Source organism: Bos indicus, chromosome X (assembly GCF_029378745.1).
Source record: "Bos indicus isolate NIAB-ARS_2022 breed Sahiwal x Tharparkar chromosome X, NIAB-ARS_B.indTharparkar_mat_pri_1.0, whole genome shotgun sequence".
NCBI lineage: Eukaryota > Metazoa > Chordata > Mammalia > Artiodactyla > Bovidae > Bos > Bos indicus.
In genome coordinates this window covers 151,142,307-151,167,719 of record NC_091789.1, presented here as the reverse complement: position 1 = coordinate 151,167,719, position 25,413 = coordinate 151,142,307, and the positions used below count along the sequence as shown (strand labels likewise).

General features: G+C 56.6%; 1 protein-coding gene and 2 long non-coding RNA genes across 4 annotated transcripts; 1 reads left to right on the top strand and 2 right to left on the bottom strand.

Moving 5' to 3' along the window:
- Positions 1–3,920: 3,920 nt before the first annotated feature.
- On the bottom strand, positions 3,921–8,588 carry LOC139181683 (uncharacterized). Its single transcript, XR_011565460.1, has 3 exons — positions 5,532–8,588; positions 4,494–5,445; positions 3,921–4,049 (listed from the first exon to the last, which is right to left on the bottom strand). It is a non-coding gene; the product is annotated as an uncharacterized lncRNA (long non-coding RNA).
- On the top strand, positions 4,428–23,500 carry IL3RA (interleukin 3 receptor subunit alpha). 2 transcript variants are annotated; one of them, XM_070785277.1, is made up of 12 exons: positions 4,428–4,467; positions 8,585–8,683; positions 14,041–14,168; positions 14,705–14,819; positions 15,527–15,656; positions 16,038–16,216; positions 16,962–17,080; positions 18,819–18,845; positions 19,432–19,552; positions 21,112–21,211; positions 22,764–22,845; positions 23,158–23,500. In XM_070785277.1, exons 2-12 carry the CDS (start codon positions 8,620–8,622, stop codon positions 23,230–23,232), a joined length of 1,140 nt encoding a protein of 379 aa, XP_070641378.1. In that variant the 5' UTR covers positions 4,428–4,467; positions 8,585–8,619; the 3' UTR covers positions 23,233–23,500. The 2 variants fall into 2 exon arrangements, with proteins under 2 accessions (XP_070641378.1, XP_070641379.1); XM_070785278.1 differs by lacking the exons at positions 21,112–21,211; positions 22,764–22,845; positions 23,158–23,500 and adding an exon at positions 20,399–21,105.
- On the bottom strand, positions 17,019–19,438 carry LOC139181684 (uncharacterized). Its single transcript, XR_011565461.1, has 2 exons — positions 17,484–19,438; positions 17,019–17,160 (listed from the first exon to the last, which is right to left on the bottom strand). It is a non-coding gene; the product is annotated as an uncharacterized lncRNA (long non-coding RNA).
- Positions 23,501–25,413: the final 1,913 nt, after the last annotated feature.

The following is a 25,413-nucleotide window of genomic DNA, read 5'->3' as shown; positions in this document are numbered from 1 at the left end:
CGCGGCTGTATTATTATTATTATTTTTTTTTCAGTTGACAGAGAGCAGGCTGGCCTGACTCCCAAGGGCAAGGCCAGGGAGTGTCCTCTGGTCTGCGTTCTGGGCATGTGGTCCCCACCTGAGGCTGAGTGGGAGGGGGCTTTAGGGGCTGTGCTTCTGGGAATACAGAGGGAGACCCCTCCCCACCTCCCGCCTTGGAAACTGACCCACCGGTCCGGCATCTGCATGGACGCTCAGAACCGCCCGTCTGGCTGGGATCCCAGAGAGAGAGCGAGCTGTCGTCCAGCCCCCGATGGACATGTGGCCTTGGGATGATGTCCGTCAGCCGTGGGGTCACGGGCTTCCCAGGATCCGCCCATTAGAGGAAACACTCGAGCGAAACCTCGGGCCCTGACCGGGGCACCCTGGTGACCGTGCGCGTGCGTTATTTTTGTACGACAAGAGGTCCTGAGAAGGGACACGGAACTGACGGGCCACCACCCACTGGAAGAGTTCAAGAAAGGTCTCCTTCAGCCTTTCGGTATCTCGCGGGCACCCTTCTGGGCTGCACAATGGGAAGGACCCCGATTCAGAGCGATTGGCCGGAGGTAACCTGCAAACGCGCGCTCTCGGCGGCTGCCCTCCCCGACGCGACGGACGCGAGTCTGAGAAAGCGCCGGGAGTCAGTGATGGACAGGGAGGCCCGGCGTGCTGCGCGGTCCCCGGGGCCGCAGAGAGTCGGACACGCCCGCGCGGCCGAACCACAAAGCTCATCTGCATGAAAGCCGGGAGCGTGAGCCACGGCGCAGAGCAGTCGTCCTGGGTTCCCTTACCCCCGTGTTCCCCGCCCGGGGGACCCCCACCCTGGACCAGTGAAACCTCTTGCTTTCTCAGCACGCGTGTCTCCTCGGACGGTTCGTTCCTGAGCGTCGGAGGAGAGCCCGCTCTCGGCCCCGGGCAAGGCGTCCCCCCCCCGCTCCCCACACCTGCTTCCTGTACCGTGGCTGCTCCGCCCTGCTGGCTGCACCCTCCGGAGGCAGGGGGTGAGGGGGAGGCAGGGGCACAGCTGCCCAGCGCTGGGGCTTGAGAAGCCGCGATTCTGGCCTCCCTCCCGGCCCAGCTGCTCGGAGCCCCGGGCTCGCCCAGTCCCACTCGCGGTTCCCCGTTTCTGTTCCCTGCGGACCCCGCCCCACCTCGAGGGCCGGATCCTGGCCTCACGGTGAACAAGCGCGTCCTTCTCTGGCACTCCTGGTTCTGTGCCGGCTGTTTTGAAGGTGAGGATGGAGCCAGGGTCCCCGGAGTTGGGGACCAACAGGTCTGCGATGCCGGGGAGGCTCAGGGCTCAGCGCACACGTGCCCACAGGCCTCTGTGCCGCAGACCCAGATGCTGAACCTCAGCACCCCCCACTTTGTGGGGACGCTGGCGGGGCTGTGAGCAGATCTGGGTGTACAGTTCCTGAAACAGGCCTGGCACTGGCAGCTCCCAGCTCAGCACGTCCAGGCTTCGCTGGTGGCTCAGACGGTAAAGAATCTGCCTGCCATGCGGGAGACCCGGGGTCGATCCCTGGGTGGGGAAGATCCCCTGGAGCGGGGCATGGCAACCCACTCCAGTGTTCTTGCCTGGAGAATCCCCATGGACAGAGGAGCCTGGTGGGCTACAGTCCACGGGAAAACAAAGAGTCGGACACGACTGAGTGACTGAACAAGAATGCCAACACGGGGACTGTGCCCCCATCACATTGTCCAAATAAAACATGTCTTATTTAAAAAAAGAAGAAGAAAAGAAAAAGGGAAAGAAAGAAAACAAATGAAAAAAATAAAGAAAAGACAGAATATAAAGATGGAAGGACAGAAAGGAAGAAAAAAGAAAGGGGAAAAAGAAAAAAGAAAGAAAGGGTGGAAAATAAAGAGAAATAGAAAAGAAAGATGGAAAGCCAGAAAGGAAGAAAGAAACGAATGTGGGAAAAAGAAAGGGGAAAAAACAGATTAAAAGAAATAAGACAGAAAAGAAAGAGAAATAAGACAGAAAAGAAAGAGAAATAAGACAGAAAAGAAAGAGAAATAAGACAGAAAAGAAAGTTGGAAAGACAGGAAATGAGAGACAGAAATAAAGGAAGAAAGAAAAGAAAGGCGGAAAGAAAAAAGAGAGGGAAAAAGAAATAAAGATAGATAAGACAGAAGAGAAAGAACGGAAAGCCAGAACGGAAGAAAGAAACGAATGTGGAAAATAGAAAGAGAAATAAGAAAAGATGGAAAGACAGAAAAGAAGCAAGAAAGAAAAGCAAAATAAAAAGAAAGCAAAGAGAAGGAAAGGAAAGAGGAAAAAAGGGGAAGGAAAAGAGGGTGAAGGTCGAAGCCGGGCAGTCCCCTGCGAGGCCCTTCCCTTGGCCCCCTCGGTGGAGCTGACGCTGCAACTCGGGAACGTCCGCGTCTGCACGTCCAGAGCTCACCCCTGCTCCATGGCGGCCGCACCTCCTTGTCAGAGCCCTGGACAGTGGGAGGGCCAGCTGGCGTGTGTCATAACCGCGGGGCCAGCACAGAGGTCAGCGTGGCCTCCTTATCTCCGTGGGCCCCTGCTGCCCCCGCTTCTGCAGAAACCACCGGGTTCCTCCCCCTGCCCCAGCTCCGTGTCGGGGCGCAGAGCAGACACGCTGCCCGGAAAGGGGTCCACTCGGGGCTCAGCGCCGTGCGGGCCATGTCTGCTCTGGACTGACTGCGATCCCCTCACTTGGGTCATCTGTCCCCCTCCTCCGTCTCCCTGGAAGCCCCCCTCGCAGCTCCCCTTCATCCTACTTCCATCCTAGACCACGTGGGACCTGAGACAAGAGGCGTGCACCCCAGGTGGTCATTGTCCATCAGGCATTCTGGAATCGCCCTGTGCTTAGCAAGACGGTCATCATCCCTGAGGGGGACGAAGGGACCAAGGATCTGACCTTTTCCCTTGGGGTGGGGGACAGTGGCTTTTGGATACTCGGGAACCAAGACTCGTGCTCTGTGGCAGGCAGGCGGCCGTCACAGAGGACTCCACGCTGGACGGCTGCAATCCACAGGAAACCATCCTCTCCCGCAGTCCTGGGGATCACATGTCTGAGGTCCTCGGGTCCCAGGACGGTTCAAGGGGTCCCAGGACTGAGATCCCTCCAAAAAGTCTCCTGGGGAGGGTCCTCCCTGCCTCTTCCAGCTCCTGGGGGCTCCAAGCATCTGTCCCTGGGCGGGGGGCCGCCCCGCTCCCATCTCTGCCTCTATCTACAAGCGGCCGTGTCCTATCTATAGGCCCATGTACGAGCAGCCGTCTGCTCAGGACGGCGGCCCCATGGGACGTGGGGACTGCCCTGTCCGAGCTGGACTCTGTGTTACCCTCATCCTTAGCCCTGCGAGAGAGCCCCGCTTCCACAGGAGGTCAGGCTCTGAGATTCCAGGTGGACGTGCAAGGCTTAGGTGGGAGGAAAGGAGACAGGGAGGCAGACGGGAGGACCCGGCCCACGACGCCAGACCCCGTCTGATGGGGTGGAGGCCCGTCAGACTCTGCTCTGCACCCCGGGTAAGACCCCCACACACAGCCCCACCCAAGAGGTGGGGAAGGCAGACGGCTGCCCCTGGAGACGCAGTCCTGAGCAGCACCTCCTGGGGGACTCCGGGATTTGGCACGCATCTCCTGGCCGCTGAGATGTGTCGTCCGGGGTCCATCATGAGGAGGGGACAAGCGAGTGGGGCTGGAACCCAGAAGCTGTGACAGACACACAGGCGAGTGACCCGTGTTGAGCGGGGCCATGGAGGAGGCCCCGGGCACGGGGAAGTCAGAGACGGCGCCTGGGAGCATCTTGGTGGGTGTTCTCGGCTGAAAGGTAGACGTGGGGGACCGAGACTCAGGCATTCAGCGCGTGGGGGGACCCGGGGGCACCTCCTTGTCCCCGCGGGCACGAGCAGTCACTCCCACAGGGACCTTGACAAAGAGGGGTGGCATCCAGGCGACCAGGGCCCCCCAGACATTCGTTCTGGCCGGCTCCAGGAAATTGCCCAAGACTGAGGTGGAGCGGTGGGCAGCCACTGGGGTCCTGACAAAGCAGAAGCTGCAAACGAGAAGTGAGAACAGGAAAAGAAATACTTTGAAAGAGAAAGTGTTTCTTCCAGGAAAAACCCAGGGCTGTTGCCAGGGTCCTGACCCCCAGATTCTAATTCTGACTCAAGGGCAGGGGAGGAGGGGCCAGATGCCAGACTGGGTCACACCCTCATGGGGTTGATGATTCTTATTTTTTTTTCCTGATGAGGTGGAGCCGCCCCCTGCCCCACCCGGAGACTATAAAAAAACACTGAATGGGGGAGAAAATACACACCCACACCCATAGAAGTTTTGTTTCTCCTTCAGGAAGCAGACCACAGCACACGGCCGGGAAATCAAGCCCAGGGTCCACCCCCATGCCAGCAGGACAGGCACGAAGGAGCTGCTGCCTGTCTCCCACTGACGTCAGACTCTGCTCTGCATCCCAGGTAAGACCCCCACACACACTCCTCACCCAGGAGGTGGGGAAGGCAGACAGCTGCCCCTGGAGACTCAGTCCTGAGCAGCACCTCCTGGGGGACACTGGGATTCGGAACGCATCTTGTGAGCGCTGAGATATGTCGTCTGAGGTCCATAGCAGGCTGGATCCAAAGGCTTTATGCCTGAGAAACAATGATAGAGGGTCTAACTAACCAACCCAAGTGATGCAGGTTCGATCCCTGGGTCAGGGAAGATCCCCTGGAGGGGCGCATGGCAACCCACTCCAGTATCCTTGCCTGGAGAATCCCATGGACGGAGGAGACCGGTGGGCTACAGTTCACGGGGTCGCAAGGAGTCAGACACGACTGAGCGACTAACACATACACATTTCAGAGAGCCGTTTCATATGTACGGAGTCACAAGTGGCTTCAGTGGGAAAGAACCCACCTGCCAAGGCAGGAGATGTGGGCACCATCCCCTGCTGGAGGAAGTGGCAACCCACTCCAGTATCCTGGCCTGGAAAATCCCATGGACGGAGGAGCCTGGTGGGGCTACAGTCCAGGGGGTCGCAGAGAGTCGGACATGACTGAGCGCAGGACAGGACGCTGGTTTCAGCCTTGTACGAGCCTGGATGTGTGGTGTATTTTCACCGGTTCTGTGTTTCGTGCTGGGTCTTACGGTTGAACGAATGAGCTGGTCAGAGTGGCCTTCCCAGGACGAGAGGTGCCCGGTAATCACAGTGCCCACCAACGCTTTCTGGCTCAAATTCCTGCCACCTCCAACCCAAGCAAGGTGGGCTGCTAATGTTGAGAGCTCCACCGTCTCCCCCTTCCAATTCTGCGGACCCCAGCCCCCAGCCTCTGGGGGCCCAGGTCTGTCCAGACAGGCCCCGTCCCTTCGTTCTTTGGGGTCACCAGCATACGATGACCACGTTCATGCTGTTTGGGTCTTTAAAGATGTGAGCGCCTCCAAGTAAGGGTGGAAGCCTGTGGGTGGATACAGATGTCACGGGACTGGAGCCCGGTATATGCTGCAGCAGGGTGGGGAGGGGGGAGCAGGGAGCTCGGCTTACCTGAGCAGAAGCCAGGAGCCCACCGCCGTCCTTCCAGGGACATCCCCGAGGCCTGTCTGCATGGATGAAGACGAGCCCCACGCCCTCCTCGTCGGATCGTGATGAGTGAGAGTTGCCCAGTCGTGTCCGACTCTTTGTGGACCATACAGCCCATGGGATTCTCCAGGCCGGAATACTGGAGTGGGTTGCCGTTCCCTTCTCCAGGGCATCTTCCTGACCCAGGGATGGAACCCAGGTCTCCCGCATTGCAGGCGGATTCTTTACCAGCTGAGCCATCAGGCAAGCCCAAGAATACTGGACTGGATAGCCGTTCCCTTCTCCAGCAGATCTTCCTGACCCAGGGATCAAAACCCAGGTCTCCCGCGTTGCAGGCGGATTCTTTACCAGCTGAGCCACCAGGGAAGCCCCCTCATCTGATACTTGTTCAGTGTTTGGAATTTTTTTTTCTCCCCGTGAGCTTGCTACCTGAACCACTCGTCGCTCAGTCGTGTCCCACTCTTTGCGGTCCCATGGACGGTAGCCCCCCAGGCTCCTCTGTCCATGGGGATTCTCCCAGGCAAGAAGACTGGAGTGGGTTGCCGTTTTGTCCTCCAGGGGACTCTTCCCTACCCAGGATTGAGCCTGCCTCTCCTACACGGGCAGGCGGACTCTCTGTCACTGAGCCACCCGGGAAGCCAGAACTCTCGTGGGCAGGGCGTGGATTGTGACGCTGGGCTTATAGGCAGCCTCCTCTCAAACTTGGTGCCTCATGCCTCACTCTCCACACCCTGATCCTTGTTCTTTAACTGGATTGCCAAGCGTCCGTCCCTGTATACCTCCCTGTGATACCGAGTCTTGGGTCTTCCCTGTTGACCTGTCCTGAGAAGGAGTCTCTCCCGGCTTCACCCTGAGTTCAGGGAGAACCACAAGAGTCAGACTCTGGGATCGAATGTGTGTGAAAGCTGGCACTTTGTGGGGGGGCACAGATCAGTCCTAGGGAGTCTCATGGGAGTCTCGGACCAGGCTGGGGGAGCAGGCAAGGTCCTGGATGGCTGGAGTCTGGGCTGGGTGTCGTGATGGAGAAGCTGAGAAGGCCCTGAAGGATGTGGGGGAGAGTCCTCACCCCTCCTCATCAGTTCCCAGGCTAGATTCTCAAGGTGAGGTGCCCTGGGAGGGGGGCACATTGGGGGAGCAATCCTGAGGCCCTGGGGAGTGGCGGACCCCAGGCAGGGGAGCGTCTGAGGCTCTGAGGCCCTGGGGAGGGGCGGCCCCCAGGCAGGGGAGCATCCGAGGCTCCATCTGTGTGGCCGCCGCCCACTGGCCTACAGGGACCGATGGCGGTTGCGTGAATGACATAAGCAGGTGGGGAGGGGAGGGGTGGGTGGGCTCCACCAGGAGACCCCACGGCTGGGACCTGGGAGGTGCGGAATGCAGAGCCCCCGGGGAAGGTTCAGGAGAGCCAGCCTGCTGAAGTGGGGGGTGCTTCCTGGGGACTCCGGGGCAGAATTCTGGTGGGGGTGGTGAGACAGCATGGATTGCGTTACCGTAACTCATTCTGAGCAGGAAACTGAGTCAATGTGATTTCATGCGTTTAACTGCACTTCCTTCCACTGTTTGTGAGTCCAGCATTTCCCGGCGCTGCCTGGAAGGTGCTTTCTGGGCTCCTGTATGGGGTGGTGCCAAGGGCGAGTGATAACCCAGGGCGGGAGCGCCGTAGAGACAGGCTGATACACACGCAGGCACGCAGACATACAGGTGCACACATGTGGACATGTATGCAGACATGCACACAGACATGCAAACACATGTGTGCACACAGATGCACCGACACATGAATAAGATGCTCACACAGATACATGTGTGTGCATGCAAGGCCCACAGAGAATGTTTATGCACACATGCACACCTGCATGTACACAGGCACACACAGTGTGCACACAGACGCAGACAGATACACACAGATACACACACGCCATGCACGCACATAAACACAGGTGATGTGTGCTCACATGTGTGCATATACAGAGACATGCAGTTTGCACAGATGCACACACAAGACACATACACAGATGCACACAGGCACCAGACACATAAACACAAGTAGTGTGTGTACACATGCGTACACAGGCACACACGTACAGTGCACACAGATGCACGTATAAGACATGCACACACGTGCACTCATGCAGACGCACACATGCACACAGATATGCACAGACACACACGGGCACATGTACGCACGCTCAGTGCACAAACACGTGAACGCATGCATGCACACATGCACACAGGCATGCACATACACACGTGCGTATAGACAGATACACACATGTGACATATATATATACACACTCTGCACAGACACATGAACACATGCACACACACAGACATGCGGAGCACACAGGTGCATGTATGTGACACATGTACACATGTGCACTCACACATATACACACTTGCACACAGAAATATACACAGATACACACGTGCACATATATGCACACTCAGTGCACAGACATAAACACATACATGCATACACGTGTGCACACAGACATATTCACAGAGATACACCCATGCACATATATGCATGCAGAGCCACATAAACACAAGTAATGGGTACACACATCCATACACATGCACAGACATATACACAGATATCCATCCATGCCACACACACACATAGACACAGGTAATGTGTGGTCACATGTCTGGATATACATATAAAGAGACGTGTAGTTTTCACAGATGCATATACAAGACACATACACACATGTGCGCACACAGACATATACACACATGTACACAGACATACACACGCACATATAGGCACAGTGAGCACATAAACACATGGATGCACGTGCACACACAGGCATGTGGTATACACAGATACACACAGGTACACACGTACACGCACATGCATACACACCCATGTGCACACATGCACACACATGGGAGGCTCCCCTCCCGAAGCGGCTCCTTGCCCTTCCACCAGGACACCCCCGGGGGGTTCAGTCCCCTCCTGCCCCCTCCCCCAGCTGTCCCCGCAGCCACCCCACTGGTCACTGTATCTTCTCCTGCAGCTGACAACCGCCGTCCTGTGGGAACTGCCTGGCCCATGGCCCTCCCCTGGCTGGCCGTGCTCCTGACACTCATCTGCTGCTCGATGACCACGGACCACGGTAGGAAAAGCCGGAGGGAAAACGGCCCCGTGCGGTGTGCCGGGGTCCCTGGGGCTGTGCTGCTTTTCAGTTAAACGGCCGTCGCTGGGGTCACGGCCGCGCCACTGGGCCGCCGTACGAGATAATCAGCCGCTTCCCGTTGTAGCCCTCTTCTCAGCCGCCTTGGCGGGTACATCTTGCAAGACTCGGACCTCAGAGCCAAGATGTTCATACTGATACGGTCACGAGGCTACGGCCAGAGCTGCTGGTGTAGCTGGGGCGCCGGGATCCGTCTCTTATCTTTGATTTCCTGTCATCCTCTTCCTGGGTCGGGAGATCTCCATGGGAAAATGAGGGTGACGGGCTGAACCCTGTCCTCAGCAAGTCCATGGGCTCAAGTCGTAACCAACAGAACCCCAGAACGGGAGTTGTTTGGAAATAGAGTCTTGACACGCGCTCTTTTTTAAATATAATATTATGTATACATATTGGCTGTTTGGGGTCTTTGTTTCAGCATGCAGGCTTTTCTCTAATTTCGGTGAGTGGGGGGCCTTCTCTCTAGTTGCCGTGTGCAGGCTTCTCATTGCCGTGGCTTCTCTTCTTGTGGATCACAGGCTCTAGGGCGTGGGTTAAAGGACAGAGTTTGGGACTTCCCTGGCCATCCAGTGGTTAAGGCTTTGCCTTCTGATGCAGAGGACGCGGGTTCCATCCCTGGTCGGGGAGGTAAGATTTTTGGCCTTTGTGGCCAAAAATCCGAAAAGTAAAACGGACACAATATTGTAACAAATTCAATAAAGACTTGAAAACTGGTCCACATGAAAAAAGAAAATGATAAAAAAAAAATGATGCTTTGGGGGTAACTCCATCCTGTTCTTCTGATGTTCCTCCTGGAGATTTAAGGGAGGTAGGGGGCAGACCAGGGTCAGTTCCCAGGATCCACTGATGGTGGATAGTGAGCAATTTACGAAACCATCATAAGACTCCTCGGGGGTAACAGCTGATCAAGACGTGAGAATGGGTGACGGAGATTGTCACGCTGCGTGCCCATCTCTGACAGTCTGGCTGATTTTGGGTGGCGGTTGTGGCTGAAGAGAACATTCAGAGTGGGGATTAGGGGGGTTAGCCAGATGCTGCAGGAGAGGTTCCCCTGGGGGACGCCCCCACCCTCAGCTTCCCCAGGTACAGAAATCGTACGTTGCTTCGTCACCCCGCAGTAAGCGCACCCAGCTCCAGCTGCAAACCCGGGGATGCTGGTGGAATTCAAGGACACATGGAGCCCACCAGGCAGGCGTGTGCCCTGGTGAGGGTCTGCACTGGAAGCCCCGCCCATGCGGACTTCTCTGGCTGACCAGCGGACCCCACACAGGGGCCAAGGGGGCGATGTACTCCTCGGGTTCCTGTCCGACTCCCCCTGCATGCAGATGGGGACCAGGCTTTGGGCGACAGAAGGGCACGGAGCCGGGCCAGCTGCTCACCACAGACGCTCTGTGATTGCGTCAGACAGGGTGACCTGCCTGCGGTGACAGCCACAATGTTGCGTAACTGAGAGAGGTTTGTTCCTTCCGCAAAGGGTGGTGGAACGGAGGTGTGCGTGTGGCTGTGCATATGTGTGTATGTGTGTCTCTGTGTGTTTGCACATATATGTGTGTATGTGTGTATACGTGTGTCTGTATCTGAGTATATGTGTGTGTATACATATACACCCACCCCACGCGTGCATGTGTATGTCATGTGTATACATGTGTGTATGTGTACATGCCTGTGTATATGGATGTGTGTATATGTGTGTATATGCATGTTCACCTACCCCCATACACGCATGTGTGTATTGTGTGCATACATGTGTGGACATGCATGCGCGTGTGTGTATATACATATACACTCACCCCCATACATGTATGTGCATGTTTTGAGTGTATGTGTCTCTATGGGTACATGCATGTATGGGTCTGTGTGTGTGTGTTAAGGTGTTCGTGTGTGTGCATGCATGTATGTATGGATGAGTGCATGTGTTTATGTGAGTCTCTGTGTGTGTATCTGCGTGTGTGTATGTGTGTATGTACATATACACTCACCCCCATACATGCATGTGTGTGTTGTGTGTGTGTGTGTCTCTATGGGTATTGTGTGTATGGCTGTGTGTGCATGTGTTAAGGTGTTCGCGTGTGTGTGTGTGTGCCTGCATGCATGTATGTGTATAGGTGTATCCGTGTGCATCTGTGTATTGTATGTGTGTGTGCATATGTGCATATGTGTCCATGTGCCTTTGTGTGTACATGTATATGTGTGTTGGGGGCATATGTCTCCCTGGGGCCTACTGGCTTACGCAGCTTTGCATTGAGTTAATAAAATACCATAGTCTCGGGGATTAAGTGACAGATTTATTTATCATAGCCCTGGAGACCAGACATCTGAGGTCAAGGTGTCCCAGGGCTGAGCTCCCTGCAGAGTCTCCAGGGGAGGGTCCTTCCCGCCTCTTCCAGCTTCTGGGGGCTCCAGGCGTCCATCCCTGGGCTGATGGCCACCTCCCTCCCGTCTCTGCCTCCATGTGGCTTCTCCTCTGTATCCGTGTCTCTGCTTTTCTGTCTCTTACAAGGACCCTGTCCTTGGGTTTAGGGCCACCCCCATCCAGGAGGACCTTAATTCAGACCCTTCACTCCATCACGTCTGCAAAGAACCTTGTTTCCAGAGAAGGTCCAATTCTCCGGTCCTCTGATGGTTTGTTGGGGAGGCTGGAGAGAGACCAGCGTTCATTCCACGCCAGCTGGCTCCATCATCTCCTCGGAGCAGTGTGTAGAGGCCTCCCAGGGCGGTTTTCAGGGGCTGCAACTGCAAGGACCACAGGTTGCTTCCGTCCGTCTCTGCGTGTCGATATCAGTCCCATGACCACAGCTGGTGACCAGAGGGGCTGGGAGATGCGGGAGCTCTAGAAGGGGAGGGGGCTTCCTTCACATCTCAGGATGCTACCCCGCCCCCCACGTCCTGCCTCTTGTCTGCCCCCACTGTCCTGGGGCCCAGGCTGCTGCCCACTCTGGGATCACATCAGGCCCTTTGTAAGGAGGGGTCACTGACCACAGGCAGGAAGTGACCTCCTCTCTAGGAGACACAGTGAAGGAAGCGGGCTGCAAGCTGCAACATTGTAACATGACCCACCCTTCAAGCCCTCCTAAAAATACAACCTTGGTGGAACTGCATCGGAGGGGCTTGTGGGTACAGGAGACAGTGGAAGAGAAGGAAGCACCAAGGCATATGGAGAAGTGGTTAGTCTTTCACCACTGAGTCTTAATTAGCGCATGGATTTTTCATAGCTTTATCAGGGGAAGGACGTGTTCTTCTATTTCTAGTTTGCTGAGAGCTGTTAATCTCCAGGGGTGTTAAAATGCTGTCAAAATATTCAGAAAGGAAAAACAAATGCTGTGACTTCCCTGGGGGTCCACTGGTTAAGACTCCGTGTTTTCAGTGTAGGAGACACGGGTTTGATCCCTGCTCTGGGTCCGAACATCCCGCATGCCATGTGGTATGCCCAGAAGAGAAAACAGTAAATGAAACAAGGGGCAAAATATTTCCTGCTTCTGTTGAGGAGATCATCAGTTTTCTGTTTAAAAGGGTGAATCATAGTGATGGTTAAAATAACCTTGCCTTCTTAGAGTAAGTGTCTGGGATCAAGAGGTATTACCAGCTTTATATGTTGCCCTATTTTATGTACTCACATTGTGTAAAGGAATTTTGTATCTATGTGATATTGGTCTCTAGTTTAAGTTCAGTTCAGTTGCTCAGTCGTGTCTGACTCTTTGCAACCGCATGGACTGCAGCACACCAGGCTTCCCTGTCCATCACCAATTCCCGGAGCTTGCTCAATCTCATGATCATTAAGTTGGTGATGCCATCCAACCATCTCCTCCTCTGTCGTCCCCTTCTCCTCCCACCTTCAGTCTTTCCCAGAATCAGGGTCTTTTTCCAGTGAGTCAGCTCTTCGCATCAAGTGGCCAAAGGACTGGAGCCTGAGCTTCAGCTTCAGTCCTTCCAATGAATATTTGGGACTGATCTCCTTTAGGATGGACTGGTTGGATCTCCTTGCAGTCCAAGGGACTCTCAAGAGTCTTCTCCAACACCACAGTTCAAAAGCATCAATTCTTCAGCGCTCAGCTTTCTTCATAGCCCAACTCTCACATCCATACATGACCACTGGAAAAACCATAGCTTTGACTAGAGGGTCTCTAGTTTACTTATATTATTATTATTTATTTTGGGCTTCCTTGGTGGCTCAGACAGTAAAGAATCTGCCTGCAATACAGAAGACCTGGGTTCAATCCCTGGGTCAGTAAGATTTCCTGGAAAAGGGAACGGCAACCCGCTCCAGTATCCTTGCCTGGAGTATCCCATGGACAGAGAGAGGAGCCTGGCGGGCTACAGTCTATGGGGTCACAAAGATTCGGACACGACTGAGTGACTGAACCGAACTGACTGCCCTGAACGGCTGTTTTAACAGACTTCTCTATTACTTTCATCGTCTGCCATTTATGGCGCAACTTTTTTCTTTAACATTTATTTGGGTCTTGGTTGTGGCACTCGGGTTTCTCTATAGTTGTGGTGTGCGGGCTCCGTTGCCCCGAAGCATGTGAGATCTTAGTTCCGTGACCAGGGATAGAACTCACGTCTGCTGTACTGGAAGGTGGATTCTTAACCACTGGGCCACCAGGGAGGTCCCAACGGGACAGTTTCTAAGCCCTGATACTTCTGTTCAGAGACAACATATTCCCGCTTCTCTTGGCCATCCCGTAAACCCATCCTGTAAACCCTTCCCGTAAACCCATCCTGTAAACCCATCCTGTAAACCCATCCCATAAACCCATCCTGTAAACCCATCCTGTAAACCCATCCTGTAAACCCGTCAAAGCTGGAGATGTAAGAGACGTGGGTCCCATCCCTGGGGAAGGGCCCTGGAGGAGGGTATGGCAGCCCACTCTAGTACTCTGGCCTGGAGAATCCCATGGACAGAGGAGCCTGGCAGGCTGCAGTCCACGGGGTCGCTAAGAGCCGGACACGACTGAAGCGACTTAGCACGCACGCGTGCGGTGTTGCTTCCAGCTGTAGAGCAAAGTGGATCAGCCATATGAACACAGCTTTCTTCAACACGTGTGCCTGACAAAGGTACATTTCCTAACCACAAGGATGGGAGAGGTGACCTGCTTTCCTGATGTTTCCCCCCACATCATTGGTGAGAAGCTGGGATCACTAAGATGCTACAAATTCCTGATTTTGAATTTGTACAAATTCGTGGTTGCTCCTGGCAATCACGTCTCCGCCTAGAACTCAGCTTCCCAAAGGCTGACTCCCCACACGCACTTTATGCCTTGTGTGTCTCTCCCACTCTGTAGCCATCTCTGATCCAGACCCACCGATTAAGAACTTAAGGATAGATCCAGAAAGAAAAAGATTGGTCTGGGACCAGCACGGAAATGTTTCTGAAATTGGGTGTTACGTCAATTCGAAAATTTTAAGAAAGGTAAGCCGTCTTCCCTGTACTTAGCCTCACAGAGACATGGGTCCCACCCTTGGGTCCAGGGGTCATTTATGGGCACCACGGCTCAAGACATCCACAGTGGTACCTACTGGACAGGATTGCTGTGAAAAGGAGCTGAGATATTGCAGCTGGACAGACAAGCCCAGTTGAAAGTGGTGTTGTTGTTCAGTCGCTCAGTCGTGTCTGAGTCTTTGCAGCCCCATGGACTGCATCACGCCAGGCTTCCCTGCCCATCACCAACTCCTGGGGCTTGCTCAAACTCATGTCCATCGAGGCAGTGATGCCATCCAACCATCTCATCCTCTGTCGTCCCCTTCTCCTCCTGCCCTCAACCTTTCCCGGCATCGGGGTCTTTGCCAATGAGTCAGTTCTTCACATCAGGTGGCCAAAGTATTGGAGTTTCATCTTCAGCCTCAGTCCTCCCAGTGAAAGTTCGGGGTTGATTTCCTTTAGGATGGACTGGTTGGATGTCCAGGTGACTTGATTTTATTGTGAATAAATGGCTTCATCTCTCTCAGGCAATAGAGAAGCCCTATTGCAGTCTTGGCGACTTGTCATGCGAAGTGAAAAACTATACTGTGAAGGTGATAAAAGGTCAACCGTTTTCTGCTTGGATTCAGTATCCAAAGCAAGGTGAGGGGTAGATGCTCTCTTGGGGTTCCGTTTGCTTTTGATCACCCGTTAGCATTCTGAATACCGAGGTAATGACTTTTAACTTGGATGGATGGGTCTGCAGTGACGTAGCTTTGTGGGAAAAAGGCCATTTCTTGAGAGTCCCTTGCACAGCAAGGAGATCCAACCAGTCCATCCTAAAGGAAATCAGTCCCCAGTGTTCACTGGAAGGACTGATGAAGCTGAAGCTCCAATACTTTGACCACTTGATGCAAAGAACTGACTCATTTGAAACGACCCTGATGCTGGGAACGACTGAAGGCGGGAGGAGTAGGGAACGACAGAGGATGAGATGGTTGGATGGCATCACCGACTCGATGGACATGAGTTTATGATGGACAGGGAGCTGGTGATGGACAGGGAGGCCTGGCGTGCTGCAGTCCATGGGGTCGCAAAGAGTCAGACGCGACTGAGTGACTGAACTGCACTGAACTGATGTTCAAATTCGTGTCCACTGAGTCCTTGAGGATTGACTGGTTCTCTCTCCTTGCCGTCCAAGTTAATGTCCGCTGACAGCTCAGTGACTCCGTGGTATATACGTGTATTCTTTCTCATATCCTTTTGCATGACGGTTTTTCCCGGAAGGGAGGGCAGGTGGTCTACAGAGCCGGACCCTGTATCGAGGAGCTCACTTTCCCCACCCCTCCCTCTTCTTTGCGAACCCCAAGGCAACCCCCTGGCGGCCGCGGACAACCTGACCTGCCGGGTGCACGACGTGGATCAGCTCAGCTGCAGCTGGGCGGTGGGCGAGGAGGCCCCGGCGAACGTTCAATACCATTTCTATCTGAAGCACCCCTTGTAGGTGTGACCTCGCGCTCCGCCGGGCTCCGACCCCAAGCCCACCCCCCCAAAAACCCAGGGGCGGGCTTCAGGACGGGGCTTTAGGGGGCGGGCCTTCAGGGGCGGGGCTTCAGGGGCGAGGGTTTCGGGGCGGGGCTTCAGGGGCGGGCCTTTGGGGCGAAACTTCAGGGGCGAGGGCTTGGGGGCGGGGCTTCAAGGGCTTTGGGTTGGGGCGGGGCTTCAGGGCGGGGCGGGGCTTTGGGACGGGGTTTCAGGGGCGGGGCTTCATGATGGGGCTTTGGGGGCGGGCCTTCGGGGCGGGGCTTTGGGACGGGGCTTTAGGGGCGGGGCTTCAGGTTCGCCCCCTGACCCTGCCCCACGCGCCTGCTGCCCGGCCAGGAAGACGTGGCCATGTCCCAAGTACATGCAGAACCAGCAGGGCGTCAACGTCCAGTGCCATTTTGACAGCCTCTCCCTTCAACCTGAACGCCAAACTCCGTTCCGTTTCCTGGTGAATGGTACCAGCGGTGGCTCCAAAATCCCCTGCCGCCAAATGACCCATAGATTGGAAGAAATTGGTGAGAAAACGTGAAAACCTCCTTCACGTGCCCCCTCCCCCCCGAAGTTCCTTGGCTTTGCGATCCTGGCATCTTGTGGCGGAGAGTGGGGCAGGGTACCCCACCCTTGGAACCAAATGCCTCAAGCTGGGGGCTGTGTGTTACTCGGTCAGCCGTGTCCGGCTCTTTGCGACCCCATGGGCTGCAGCACGCCGGCCCTCCCTGTCCATCACCAACTCTCGAAGTTTACCCAAACTCATGTCCATTGAGTCCATGATGCCATCCAACCATCTCATCCTCTGGTGTCCCCTTCTCCTCTTGCCCTCAATCTTTCCCAGCATCAGGGTCTTTTCAAGTGAGTCAGTTCTTGGCATCAGGTGGCCCAAGGATTGGAGTTTCAGCTTCAGCATCAGTCCTACCAATGAATATTCAGGGTTGATTTCCACAGGCTCTAGAGCGCTCGGATTTCAGTCCTTGCCGCTCATGGGCTCGCTGGTTCTGGCTCCCTGGCTCCAGAGCACAGTCTCAACAATTGTAGCCCATGGGCGTAGCTGCTCCAGGGCATGTGGGATCTTCCTGGACCAGGGATTGAACTCCTGTCTTCTGCATTGGCAGATGGATTCGTATCCACTGGATGGGTCCACAGGGAAGGAAGTCCTAGGAGGCCTGTTTTAAAAGTATCTTTGGGAAACAATTTTTGTTTGTTTACTTTTCCTGTGCTTTACTCATTGAAGTGTTATTGTTGTTGTTTTTTTCCCTCCCCTAGAAATATTAGCTGCCCCGAACATCACAAAAAAGTGGTGTAACGAAAACTACTCATTCATGGAATGGGAAGTAAGGAGTCTCTTTACTGAAGACATCAAGTATGAACTTGAGATACAGAAGGTAAGCATGCCGCCTCCCAGGTGAGCATCTCTTGTGGTCTGATGCCCAGGACTCTGGAGTTTTCGGGGTAGTCAAAGCATCTGAAGAAAAGAGGAACCGTAAGATAAGTGACTGCGGTGAAACCCGAAGTGATTGGTTGTTTGGGACTCCCCCGGCCGTCTGTCGGTTAAGACATCCCCTTCAGTGCTGGGGGTGTGAGTTCAATGCCTGGTTGGGGACCTAAGATCCCACGTGCCCTGAGGCCAAAAAAAAAAAAAAAAAAGAAAAAAACAGAACGTAAGAGAGAAGCAATATTGAAACAGATTCAATAAGGGCTTTAAGAATGGTCCACAAAAAAAAAAAAAAAAAAATTGAGACAGCAACAACAAAAAAAGCGTTTGGGTGTTTGAAGGACAACGCTGACCTTGGAAAAGAAGTCAGAACGTGCAGGGAAGTTTTCTGTCGTGTTTGGGGTGGAGGATGCATGCTCAGCTGTCGTTCAGGAGACAAATGATGTGATAGACGAGGCTGAAACAGACACTGGAGAAACCCTCTGAGTGCATGTCACATGCACGCGTCTGGGCTAACTCCCGGCAGTCATATCCGACACTTTGCGCCCCCACGGACTGCAGCCTGCCAGGCTCCTCTGTCCATGGGATGCTCCAGGCAAGAACACTGGAGTGGGTTTGCTCATCCTCCTGTAGGGGATCTTTCTGACCCGGGATCGAACCCGAGTGTCTTACATCCCCTGCACTGGCAAGCAGCTTCTTTACCACTAGCACCACCTGGTCGTATGTCACAGAGCTTGCAATTTCCGTGTGAGAAATGAAATCCCTCCTCCCCACCAAAGATGGTACCCAGGCATGCATAGACCCTATGTGTAAAGTGTTCCCCAAGTTCGACACCACTTGAGGGATGGGATGACTGAAATATGGCCACAGAGTGGAATCCTATCCACCAAGAACCGGAGGGTCCTATTTTACAATAGCCTGGACATGGAAGCCACCTAGATGTCCATTGACAGAGGAATGGATAAAGAAGATGTGGTCCACATGTAGACGATGGACTGTTACTCAGTCACAAAGAGGAATGCATTTGAGTCAGTTCTAATGAGGCGCGCAAACCTAGAACTGCTCATACAGAGCAAAGTAAGTCAGAAAGAGAAAAGCAAATGTACATTAACGCCTGTGTAGGGGAGGAGTTTGTCTCAGATGGTACCGAATCAGCCTGCAATGCAGGAGACCTGGGTTCAGTCCCTGGGTCGTGAAGATCCCCTGGAGGAGGAAATGGCAACCCACTCCAGTATCCTTGCCTGGAGAATCCCACAGACAGAGGAGCCTGGTGGGCTACAGTCCATGGGGTCACAGAGTTGGACATGACCAAATGCACACACACAGCCATAGTGTGTGTATATAAATCCCAAACTCCTAATTTGTCCTTCCCCCAGGTACTTTTTCATCCATTGACACGTTATATGCAGTTACCTCTATTTATTATTTTCATGGGCTTCCCTGGTGGCTCAGATGGTAAAGAATCCGCCTGCCAGAACAGGAGACCCAGCTTCGATCCCTGGGTCGGGAAGATCCCCTGGCAACGCACTCCAGTCTTGTTGCCTGGAGCGTCTCATACGTATGACATCTGTGATTTCTGTTCAGTGAGTGATTAGTGCCGACTTTTCTGTGACTGTGAAACCGCTCGGACCAATGAGAGCCTTTCTTGGGTCTGGATCAGACTCCCACGCCCTCCTGTTCTCTTACAGGGCACGGACCTTGCCTACAAAGAGGAGGTGGGTATCCATCCCGTGCGGCCCCCGCAATCCGCCGTCCCAAGCACAGGCTCCTTTTTTCCATCAGTGTCCAGACCCTCTGAGACGAAGCTCCCCAGTGCACAGACTGGGCGTTATCACCTACATACCCTCCTTCGCGGCTACATCCCTCGGGACTTGGTGACAGCATCCTCACGCCCAACTGACCGAATCTAACCCGCAGAGGCGGCTGTTCCCACCGGCAGTCATGAGTACCGGTGCAGAACCCATCTCCCTTGTCTGTCTGTGTGCCTCCCTCCCGTCTCTGCCTCCGTCTCCACGTGGCTTCTTCTCTGTGCCCATGTCTCCCTTCTTGTGTGTCTTGTGAGGACCCTGTTGTGGAGTTTAGGGCCACCCCCATCCAGGAGGACCTCATCTCAGACCCTTCACCCCATCACCTCTGCAGAGACCCTGTTCCGTAATAAAGGCGTCTTCTGAGACTCTGAGCGTTAGGATCCCCCACACATGAATCTGGAGAGGCCCCGCTGCATCCCTTCCCAAGCCCCCGTTCTGCAGCCCCAGACCTGCAGGGGTCTCTCCCTTCCGTCTGCTTGATTTTCAACTGCAGACAGAGCTCAAGGTTTTGGGGCTGAGGAATCCGGGACCCTACACAGTGAAGATCAAGGCCATGGACTCCCTGTTCTTCGAGAGGAGACCGGCAGGCCAGTGGAGCGCCCCGCAGCACCTCGGTGAGGGGGACGCCCCTCGGGACTCTCCAGGGGTGGGTGTGTATTGGGGGCGGGGGTCATGGAGACATGGATCCCTGGTGGGCAGCAGCCTGCCAGACACTCTGACCATCGCTGCCCCTTCATGCACCTGCTCCAGGTAGAGGGGACCATCCACCTGCCTCAACCCGGTGCCCCAGAGAGGGCTCCGGGGACCAAGGCTGAATCGTGGAGGGCGGGAGACAGCAGATGGTCCCGGGGAAGCACCCCTGTCCCCAATCCCACTCAGCCCTGCACCGCAGCCCAGCCCATCATACGGGAGGTGTGGGCTGGTATCCGGGCCTTTGTCTCCCACCCAGAGTCCCCCTGGGGATGGGCTGGTAATGGGGTCTTTGTCTCCCATCCAAAGTCCCCCTGAGGATGGGCTGGTATCGGGGCCTTTGTCTCCCACGAAGAGTCATCTCCCACCCAAAATCCCCTTGGGGATGGGCTGGTATCGGGGTCTTTGTCTCCCACCCAAAGTCGCCCTGGGGACGGGTTTTCCTTCCCAGTTAGAAGGCCCTCCCCAGGTAAGAGCTGCTGGGTGTCTGTGAGCTCTGCTCCAAAACCCCACCTCCTCTCTGGCCCCAGGCCACACAGCATTCCTGATGTGACCCAGCAGGAAACCTGGGGCTCCAGGCTGAGGCCGTGGCCTGAGTGTCCTGGCGGGAGGGGGAGTGGGGCGGCTGTAACAAATGACCACAGATGAGGGCTTAAGCAACAGACACCCACCCTCCCCGAGCCCTGGAGACCTGACGTCTGAGGTCAGGGGGTCCCAGGGCTGAGCTCCGTCCAGAGGCTCCAGGGGAGGCTCTTTCCCGCCTCTTCCAGCTTCTGGGGCCTCCTGGCGTCCATCCCTGGGCTGGTGGCCGCCTCCCTTCCATCCTTGGTAGACTTTGCGCCCAAGTTGTTCCATGGAGATACGCAAGGTGCACTGGAGACGGCCATTGCCAAAACTCTCAGAAGATAAACTTTTTAATGCATTAAAAAAAAATCCAAAGGGATGTGAAAAATCCGTGATGACCACATATTAAATTCGAAGGCTGACGCAGGGGCGCACCCAGGTCGCTGCAAGCGAAGGAGGTGGTGATGGTTCCCCTGGGAAACAGACGAGCCCACGGGATCCCATGGCGTGTGCTGTGAAAGCGATAGTCACTCAGTCGTATTCGACTCTCTGTGACCCCATGGGCCGTAGCCCGCAGGCTCCTGTGTCCATGGGATTCTCCAGGCCAGAACACTGGAGTGGGTTGCCATTCCTTTCTCCAGGGGAATCTTCCCGACCCAGGGACCCAACCCGGGTCTCCCGCATGGCAGGCACATTCTGTGCGCCAGGCTCCATCTGGTGGTCAGTGGCGGGGGCAGCGGGTGGGTACTGGTATTCTGGCGACTCGGGAAGGATTCCCGCGTGGCCCGGGCAGTGGGCGCAGGTGGCTCATGTCCGCGGGGTGCCTCGCGCTCTTGGGCGCGCCCCTGTGTCCCCCGCCCCGCAGGGAGGCCGCGGCCCGGCCCCGCCCGACGTTTCCGGCCCGCCCCTTCTTCCGTAGACTGCGGCCGCAAGGACGCGTCCTTCCCGATCTGGCTGGTATACCTGCTGGCCCCGCTCGGGGCGCTGCTCCTGGTGGGGCTCGTCTTCCTGTGTCGCAGGTGAGCCCCGCGCGCCCGTCCCCCCGGGTTTGCGCTCCGGAGGTTTTTTTCTGGAGCGGGGCACGGGCAACCCACCCCAGTATCCGCTGTTTGGAGAATCCCCACGGACAGAGGAGCCCCCCTGAGCGGCTGACACTTTGTGGAGCGCGACCCGTAGGCCCGGCGGCGCGCGCTCCCGCCCGGACCCGTGCGCCCTGCGTCTTGGCCGCGGGACGCGCGCCCCCGTGGTCTCCGGCCGCCGCTTCCAGTCTCCCCAGCGGTCTTTTATCAACCGGACCCTGGTTCCCCCCGGCTGTTCTCTGCCTCCTGCAGAAGCCAAGGAGCCCAAAGTCCACAGTGCACCATCCGGGGAGCGCGGGGGTGTCCTGCCTCCCCGGGCCCCCAGTGCGCGTGGGGCGCGCTGTCTGCGGCCAGGCTCTGCGGCTGGTCCCCACACGCCCCCTGCACTGTGCTCCTCACAGCTCGCCGCGACGCTCTGGGCCCCCACCCCGCCGCCACCAGCAACCTCCGCACTGGCCTCAGGGAGGCCTCCCGAGCCCAGCAGACAGGCAGCAGGCGGACGCGGCGGCGTGCTGCCCGTTCACCCCTGACCGTGCCCTCGCGGTGCCTTCCAAACGCCTGCGCCCTCAGCCTCATCCGTGCGCCGCCCTCCGTCCACCCCTGGGGCTCGGTGCGGCTCCTGCCTCGTGAAGCTTCTGGTTTCACACGCGCACACACACACACACATGGACAGACACACACAGTCACACAGACACACACGGACAGGCATACACAAACACACATAGACACACACACACAGACATACCCAGAAACACACAGACACACACACACAGACACACACACGACCCCATACATATACACATAGACACACACACATGGACACAGACGGACACACACAGATACACAGAGACGCAGACACAGAAACACACACACACAGAGACACACACGACCCCATACATAGAGACACAGACACACACAGATACACATAAACAGAGACACACACGGACACACAGAGACACGCACATAGACACACAAGCACACAGAGACACACCCGGACAGACACACAGGCGCACACACACACACAGACATACCCAGAAACACAGACACACATGGCCCCATATATAGACAGACAGACAGACAGACAGACACACATACACACACACACCGCCCAGCCAGGGGCTAGGATTGGGAGTGGATAGGCCGCAGCCCCAAAGGAGGGGGTCCACCCGCTCCCAGCAGACGCCACTGGGCGCGGGGAGGTTGCCATGGTGATGGGATGGGGCGGCCGCCATGGTGGTGGGATGGGGCGGCCTCCATCCTTACAGGATCGCGGGGGAGGTGCCGAGAGGGAGCTGACTGAGCCGCCGCCGCCCTGCTGAGGCTCTGATTTGTCTCCGGATGGTGTGGGGCGGGGGCTTGGGAACGAAGAGCCCCTCCCAACGGAGGGCGGAGTCCGAGTGTCTGCAGGCCTCGCTGGGGCCCTCTGGGGGGCGCCGCGGCACCGCCGTGCCGCGCGGGTTTCACACCCGCCGCGTCGCTCTTCTCCTCCGAGGTGGCCGTTGATGCAGAAGCTCTTCCCGCGTGTCCCTCACGTGAAAGACCCCGTCGGCGACAGCTTTCAGAACGAGAGGATGGTACGCGCTGCGCGGGAGCTGGGGGTCTGGGCCGCGCGCCCCGCCGGGGGGTCGGGGGCGGAGGGGGGCGCACTTCCCGCTGGCCGCGGCGGTGGCCGAGAAACGTGATGGGCAGGGGAGCTCGCCCCAGAGGCGCGGGCCTGGGAGCCCGTTCCCGAGGCGGGGGTGCACTGTCGGGGCCCCTGCGCTACCCGAGGCTTTCCGGGGTGAACGTGCCGCCCAGCGCCCCCACTCACCCCCACCCCTGCGCCCTGCAGATGGCGCCGCCCCGCGCCCCGCGCCCCCACTCACCCCCACCCCTGCGCCCTGCAGATGGCCTGGGACCCCGAGCAGCAGAGCCAGGAGGAGTGCCCGGTGGTCCGCGTGCAGGTGTTGGGGGAAACGTGAATCTCATGCAACCGGGGCTTCGTTTTTCCACCGGGAGCAGGGCGCACAGCCGGCCTGGTTGGACGCAGACGTTTGCGGCACACTTGAGGATGGGAAGGCCTGGCGCACCTGACCGGGGGTTTGCCTTCGTGCTTATTTCTCAAATAAAGGGCTTTTTGACCTGCCACGGGCACCCTGGAGGTGGGGGTCACCCCGCAATGCCGCACAGCCCCCTGGACACCCCAAATGCCCACTGTGTTGGCTGGCCTGTAAATGGTTGCATTTCCCATTTTGTGTGTGTTAGTCGCTCATTTCCCCTTTTAAGCCCTTTAAATCACTTAATTGAGCTAGGTACACACACACACGTCCCCACACCACCAGCTACAAGGTTGAATCTGTGGGACAGGGGGCAGGTAGACTTGGGTGCTGACCTGCCTCCAGAGACAGCGGGTCGTGGCCCCGTAGGAAAACACCCACCCCCTTGAAAGCCCTGGTGCGCTGAGAAGGTAAGGACTCCACCTGCCTAACCCAGGGTGGGGAAGGGTCCCCTGGAGGAGGGCATAGCAACTCGTGTTCTTGCCTGCAGAATCCCATGGACAGAGGAGCCTGGTGGTCCATGGGGTTGCAGACATGACTGAAGGGACTCACACACACACACAGACACTGAAAACCCAGGGGAAAGGACTCAGCCTGCCCCCTACAGGAACTCAGGGCTTCTCGGGAGGGACCTCAAACCTCTCTTGTCTTGTGTACACGCTTCAATTTCTCCTGCAAAGAATTCACCCCAACAGCAGAGGCGGGCTTGCAAGCCTGAGGGAGGGAAGCCAGCTGGGCGTGTACCTGCGGTTATCCCACTGGAGGTGCTGAAGGCACCTGGTAACACGTGTCCCGGGTCTGACCACTGGCCGTCAGTGCAGGTCTGGGCTGACAGGTTCCTGACTCAGTCCGCCCTAGCGGCCGGGTCGGAACTGAGGACACCTCTGCCTGGCGGGTGCCAGGCTCAACCCCTTTTGGCGAGTGCTGGCTGATCCTTGGTCCCTGTTCCAGGTCAGCCAGTGTGGGCGGGGCGACCTTGGGGACAGCTGGCTCCAACTTCCTGTTCCCGGACTGACCTCACCTTGATCTGCAGATTATCAAAGCCCTGCCTTTTAAGCCAGCCTGGGGGTGGGGAGCTGTGGCTCGCCTGTGACCAGCAGACCACCCCCACCAGACCTCGCCAATGTCACCGGGTGCTGGCAGCTGCAAGTGGAGCCAAGGGACACCAGTGTGCACCCTCCTGAGGGCGCAGGCTGGTGAGGACCCCACAGACATGCTCCGACCCATGACACCCTGAGGAGGCCACATCCCAGACACTGACATGGAGCCAAGGGACACCTCTGTGTGCACCCTCCTGAGGGCGCAGGCTGGTGAGGACCCCAGACACGCTCCCTGACCCCTAAGGACACCCAGAGGCGGCCTCAGATCCAATCCCACGTCCCCCACGACCCTGACATCACAGTATTAGGGCTCGGGTTTCTGGAGAAATGCTTAGCTGCGTGGGGCTGGGGGGAGGGTGTGTGTGTGTTCTATCAGTCGTGTCTGACATCCCGTGGACTGTGGCCCTCCAGGTTCCCTGCCCGTGGGACCCTCCAGGCAGGAATACTGGAGTGGGTTGCCATATTCGTCTCCATGGGCTCTTTCCCACCCAGGGATGGAACCCAGGTCTCTGACATTGCAAGGGTGATAGGTGAGAGCCTAAAAGTTGGTGAAGAATCCACCTGCAATGCAGGAGACCTGGGTTGCGGAGATCCCTTGGAGAAGGAATTGGCAACCCGCGCCAGTCTTCTTGCCTGGACTCTCAGGCACAGACGAGCTTCTCAGGCTTCAACCCACGTGGTCATACAGCTCAGCAACTACACCAGCACCAGGGAAGCCGCAGGATACCCACCTTAGAGGGGGATCCCCAGTGAGCCCCGGACATGGGGGGGCCACACAGCTGCCACCACCCTGGGATCCTGTGTGCTTAAACCCCAGCTGCAGTTGAGAAGGCTGAGTGCCCAAGGATTGATGCTTCTGAACTGTGCTGGAGAAGACTCTTGGGAGTGCCTTGGACTGCAAGGAGACCCAACCAGGCCATCCTAAAGGAGATCAGTCCTGGGTGTTCATTGGAAGGACTGATGCTCAAGCTGCAGCTCCCATCCTTTGGCCACCTGATGCGGAGAA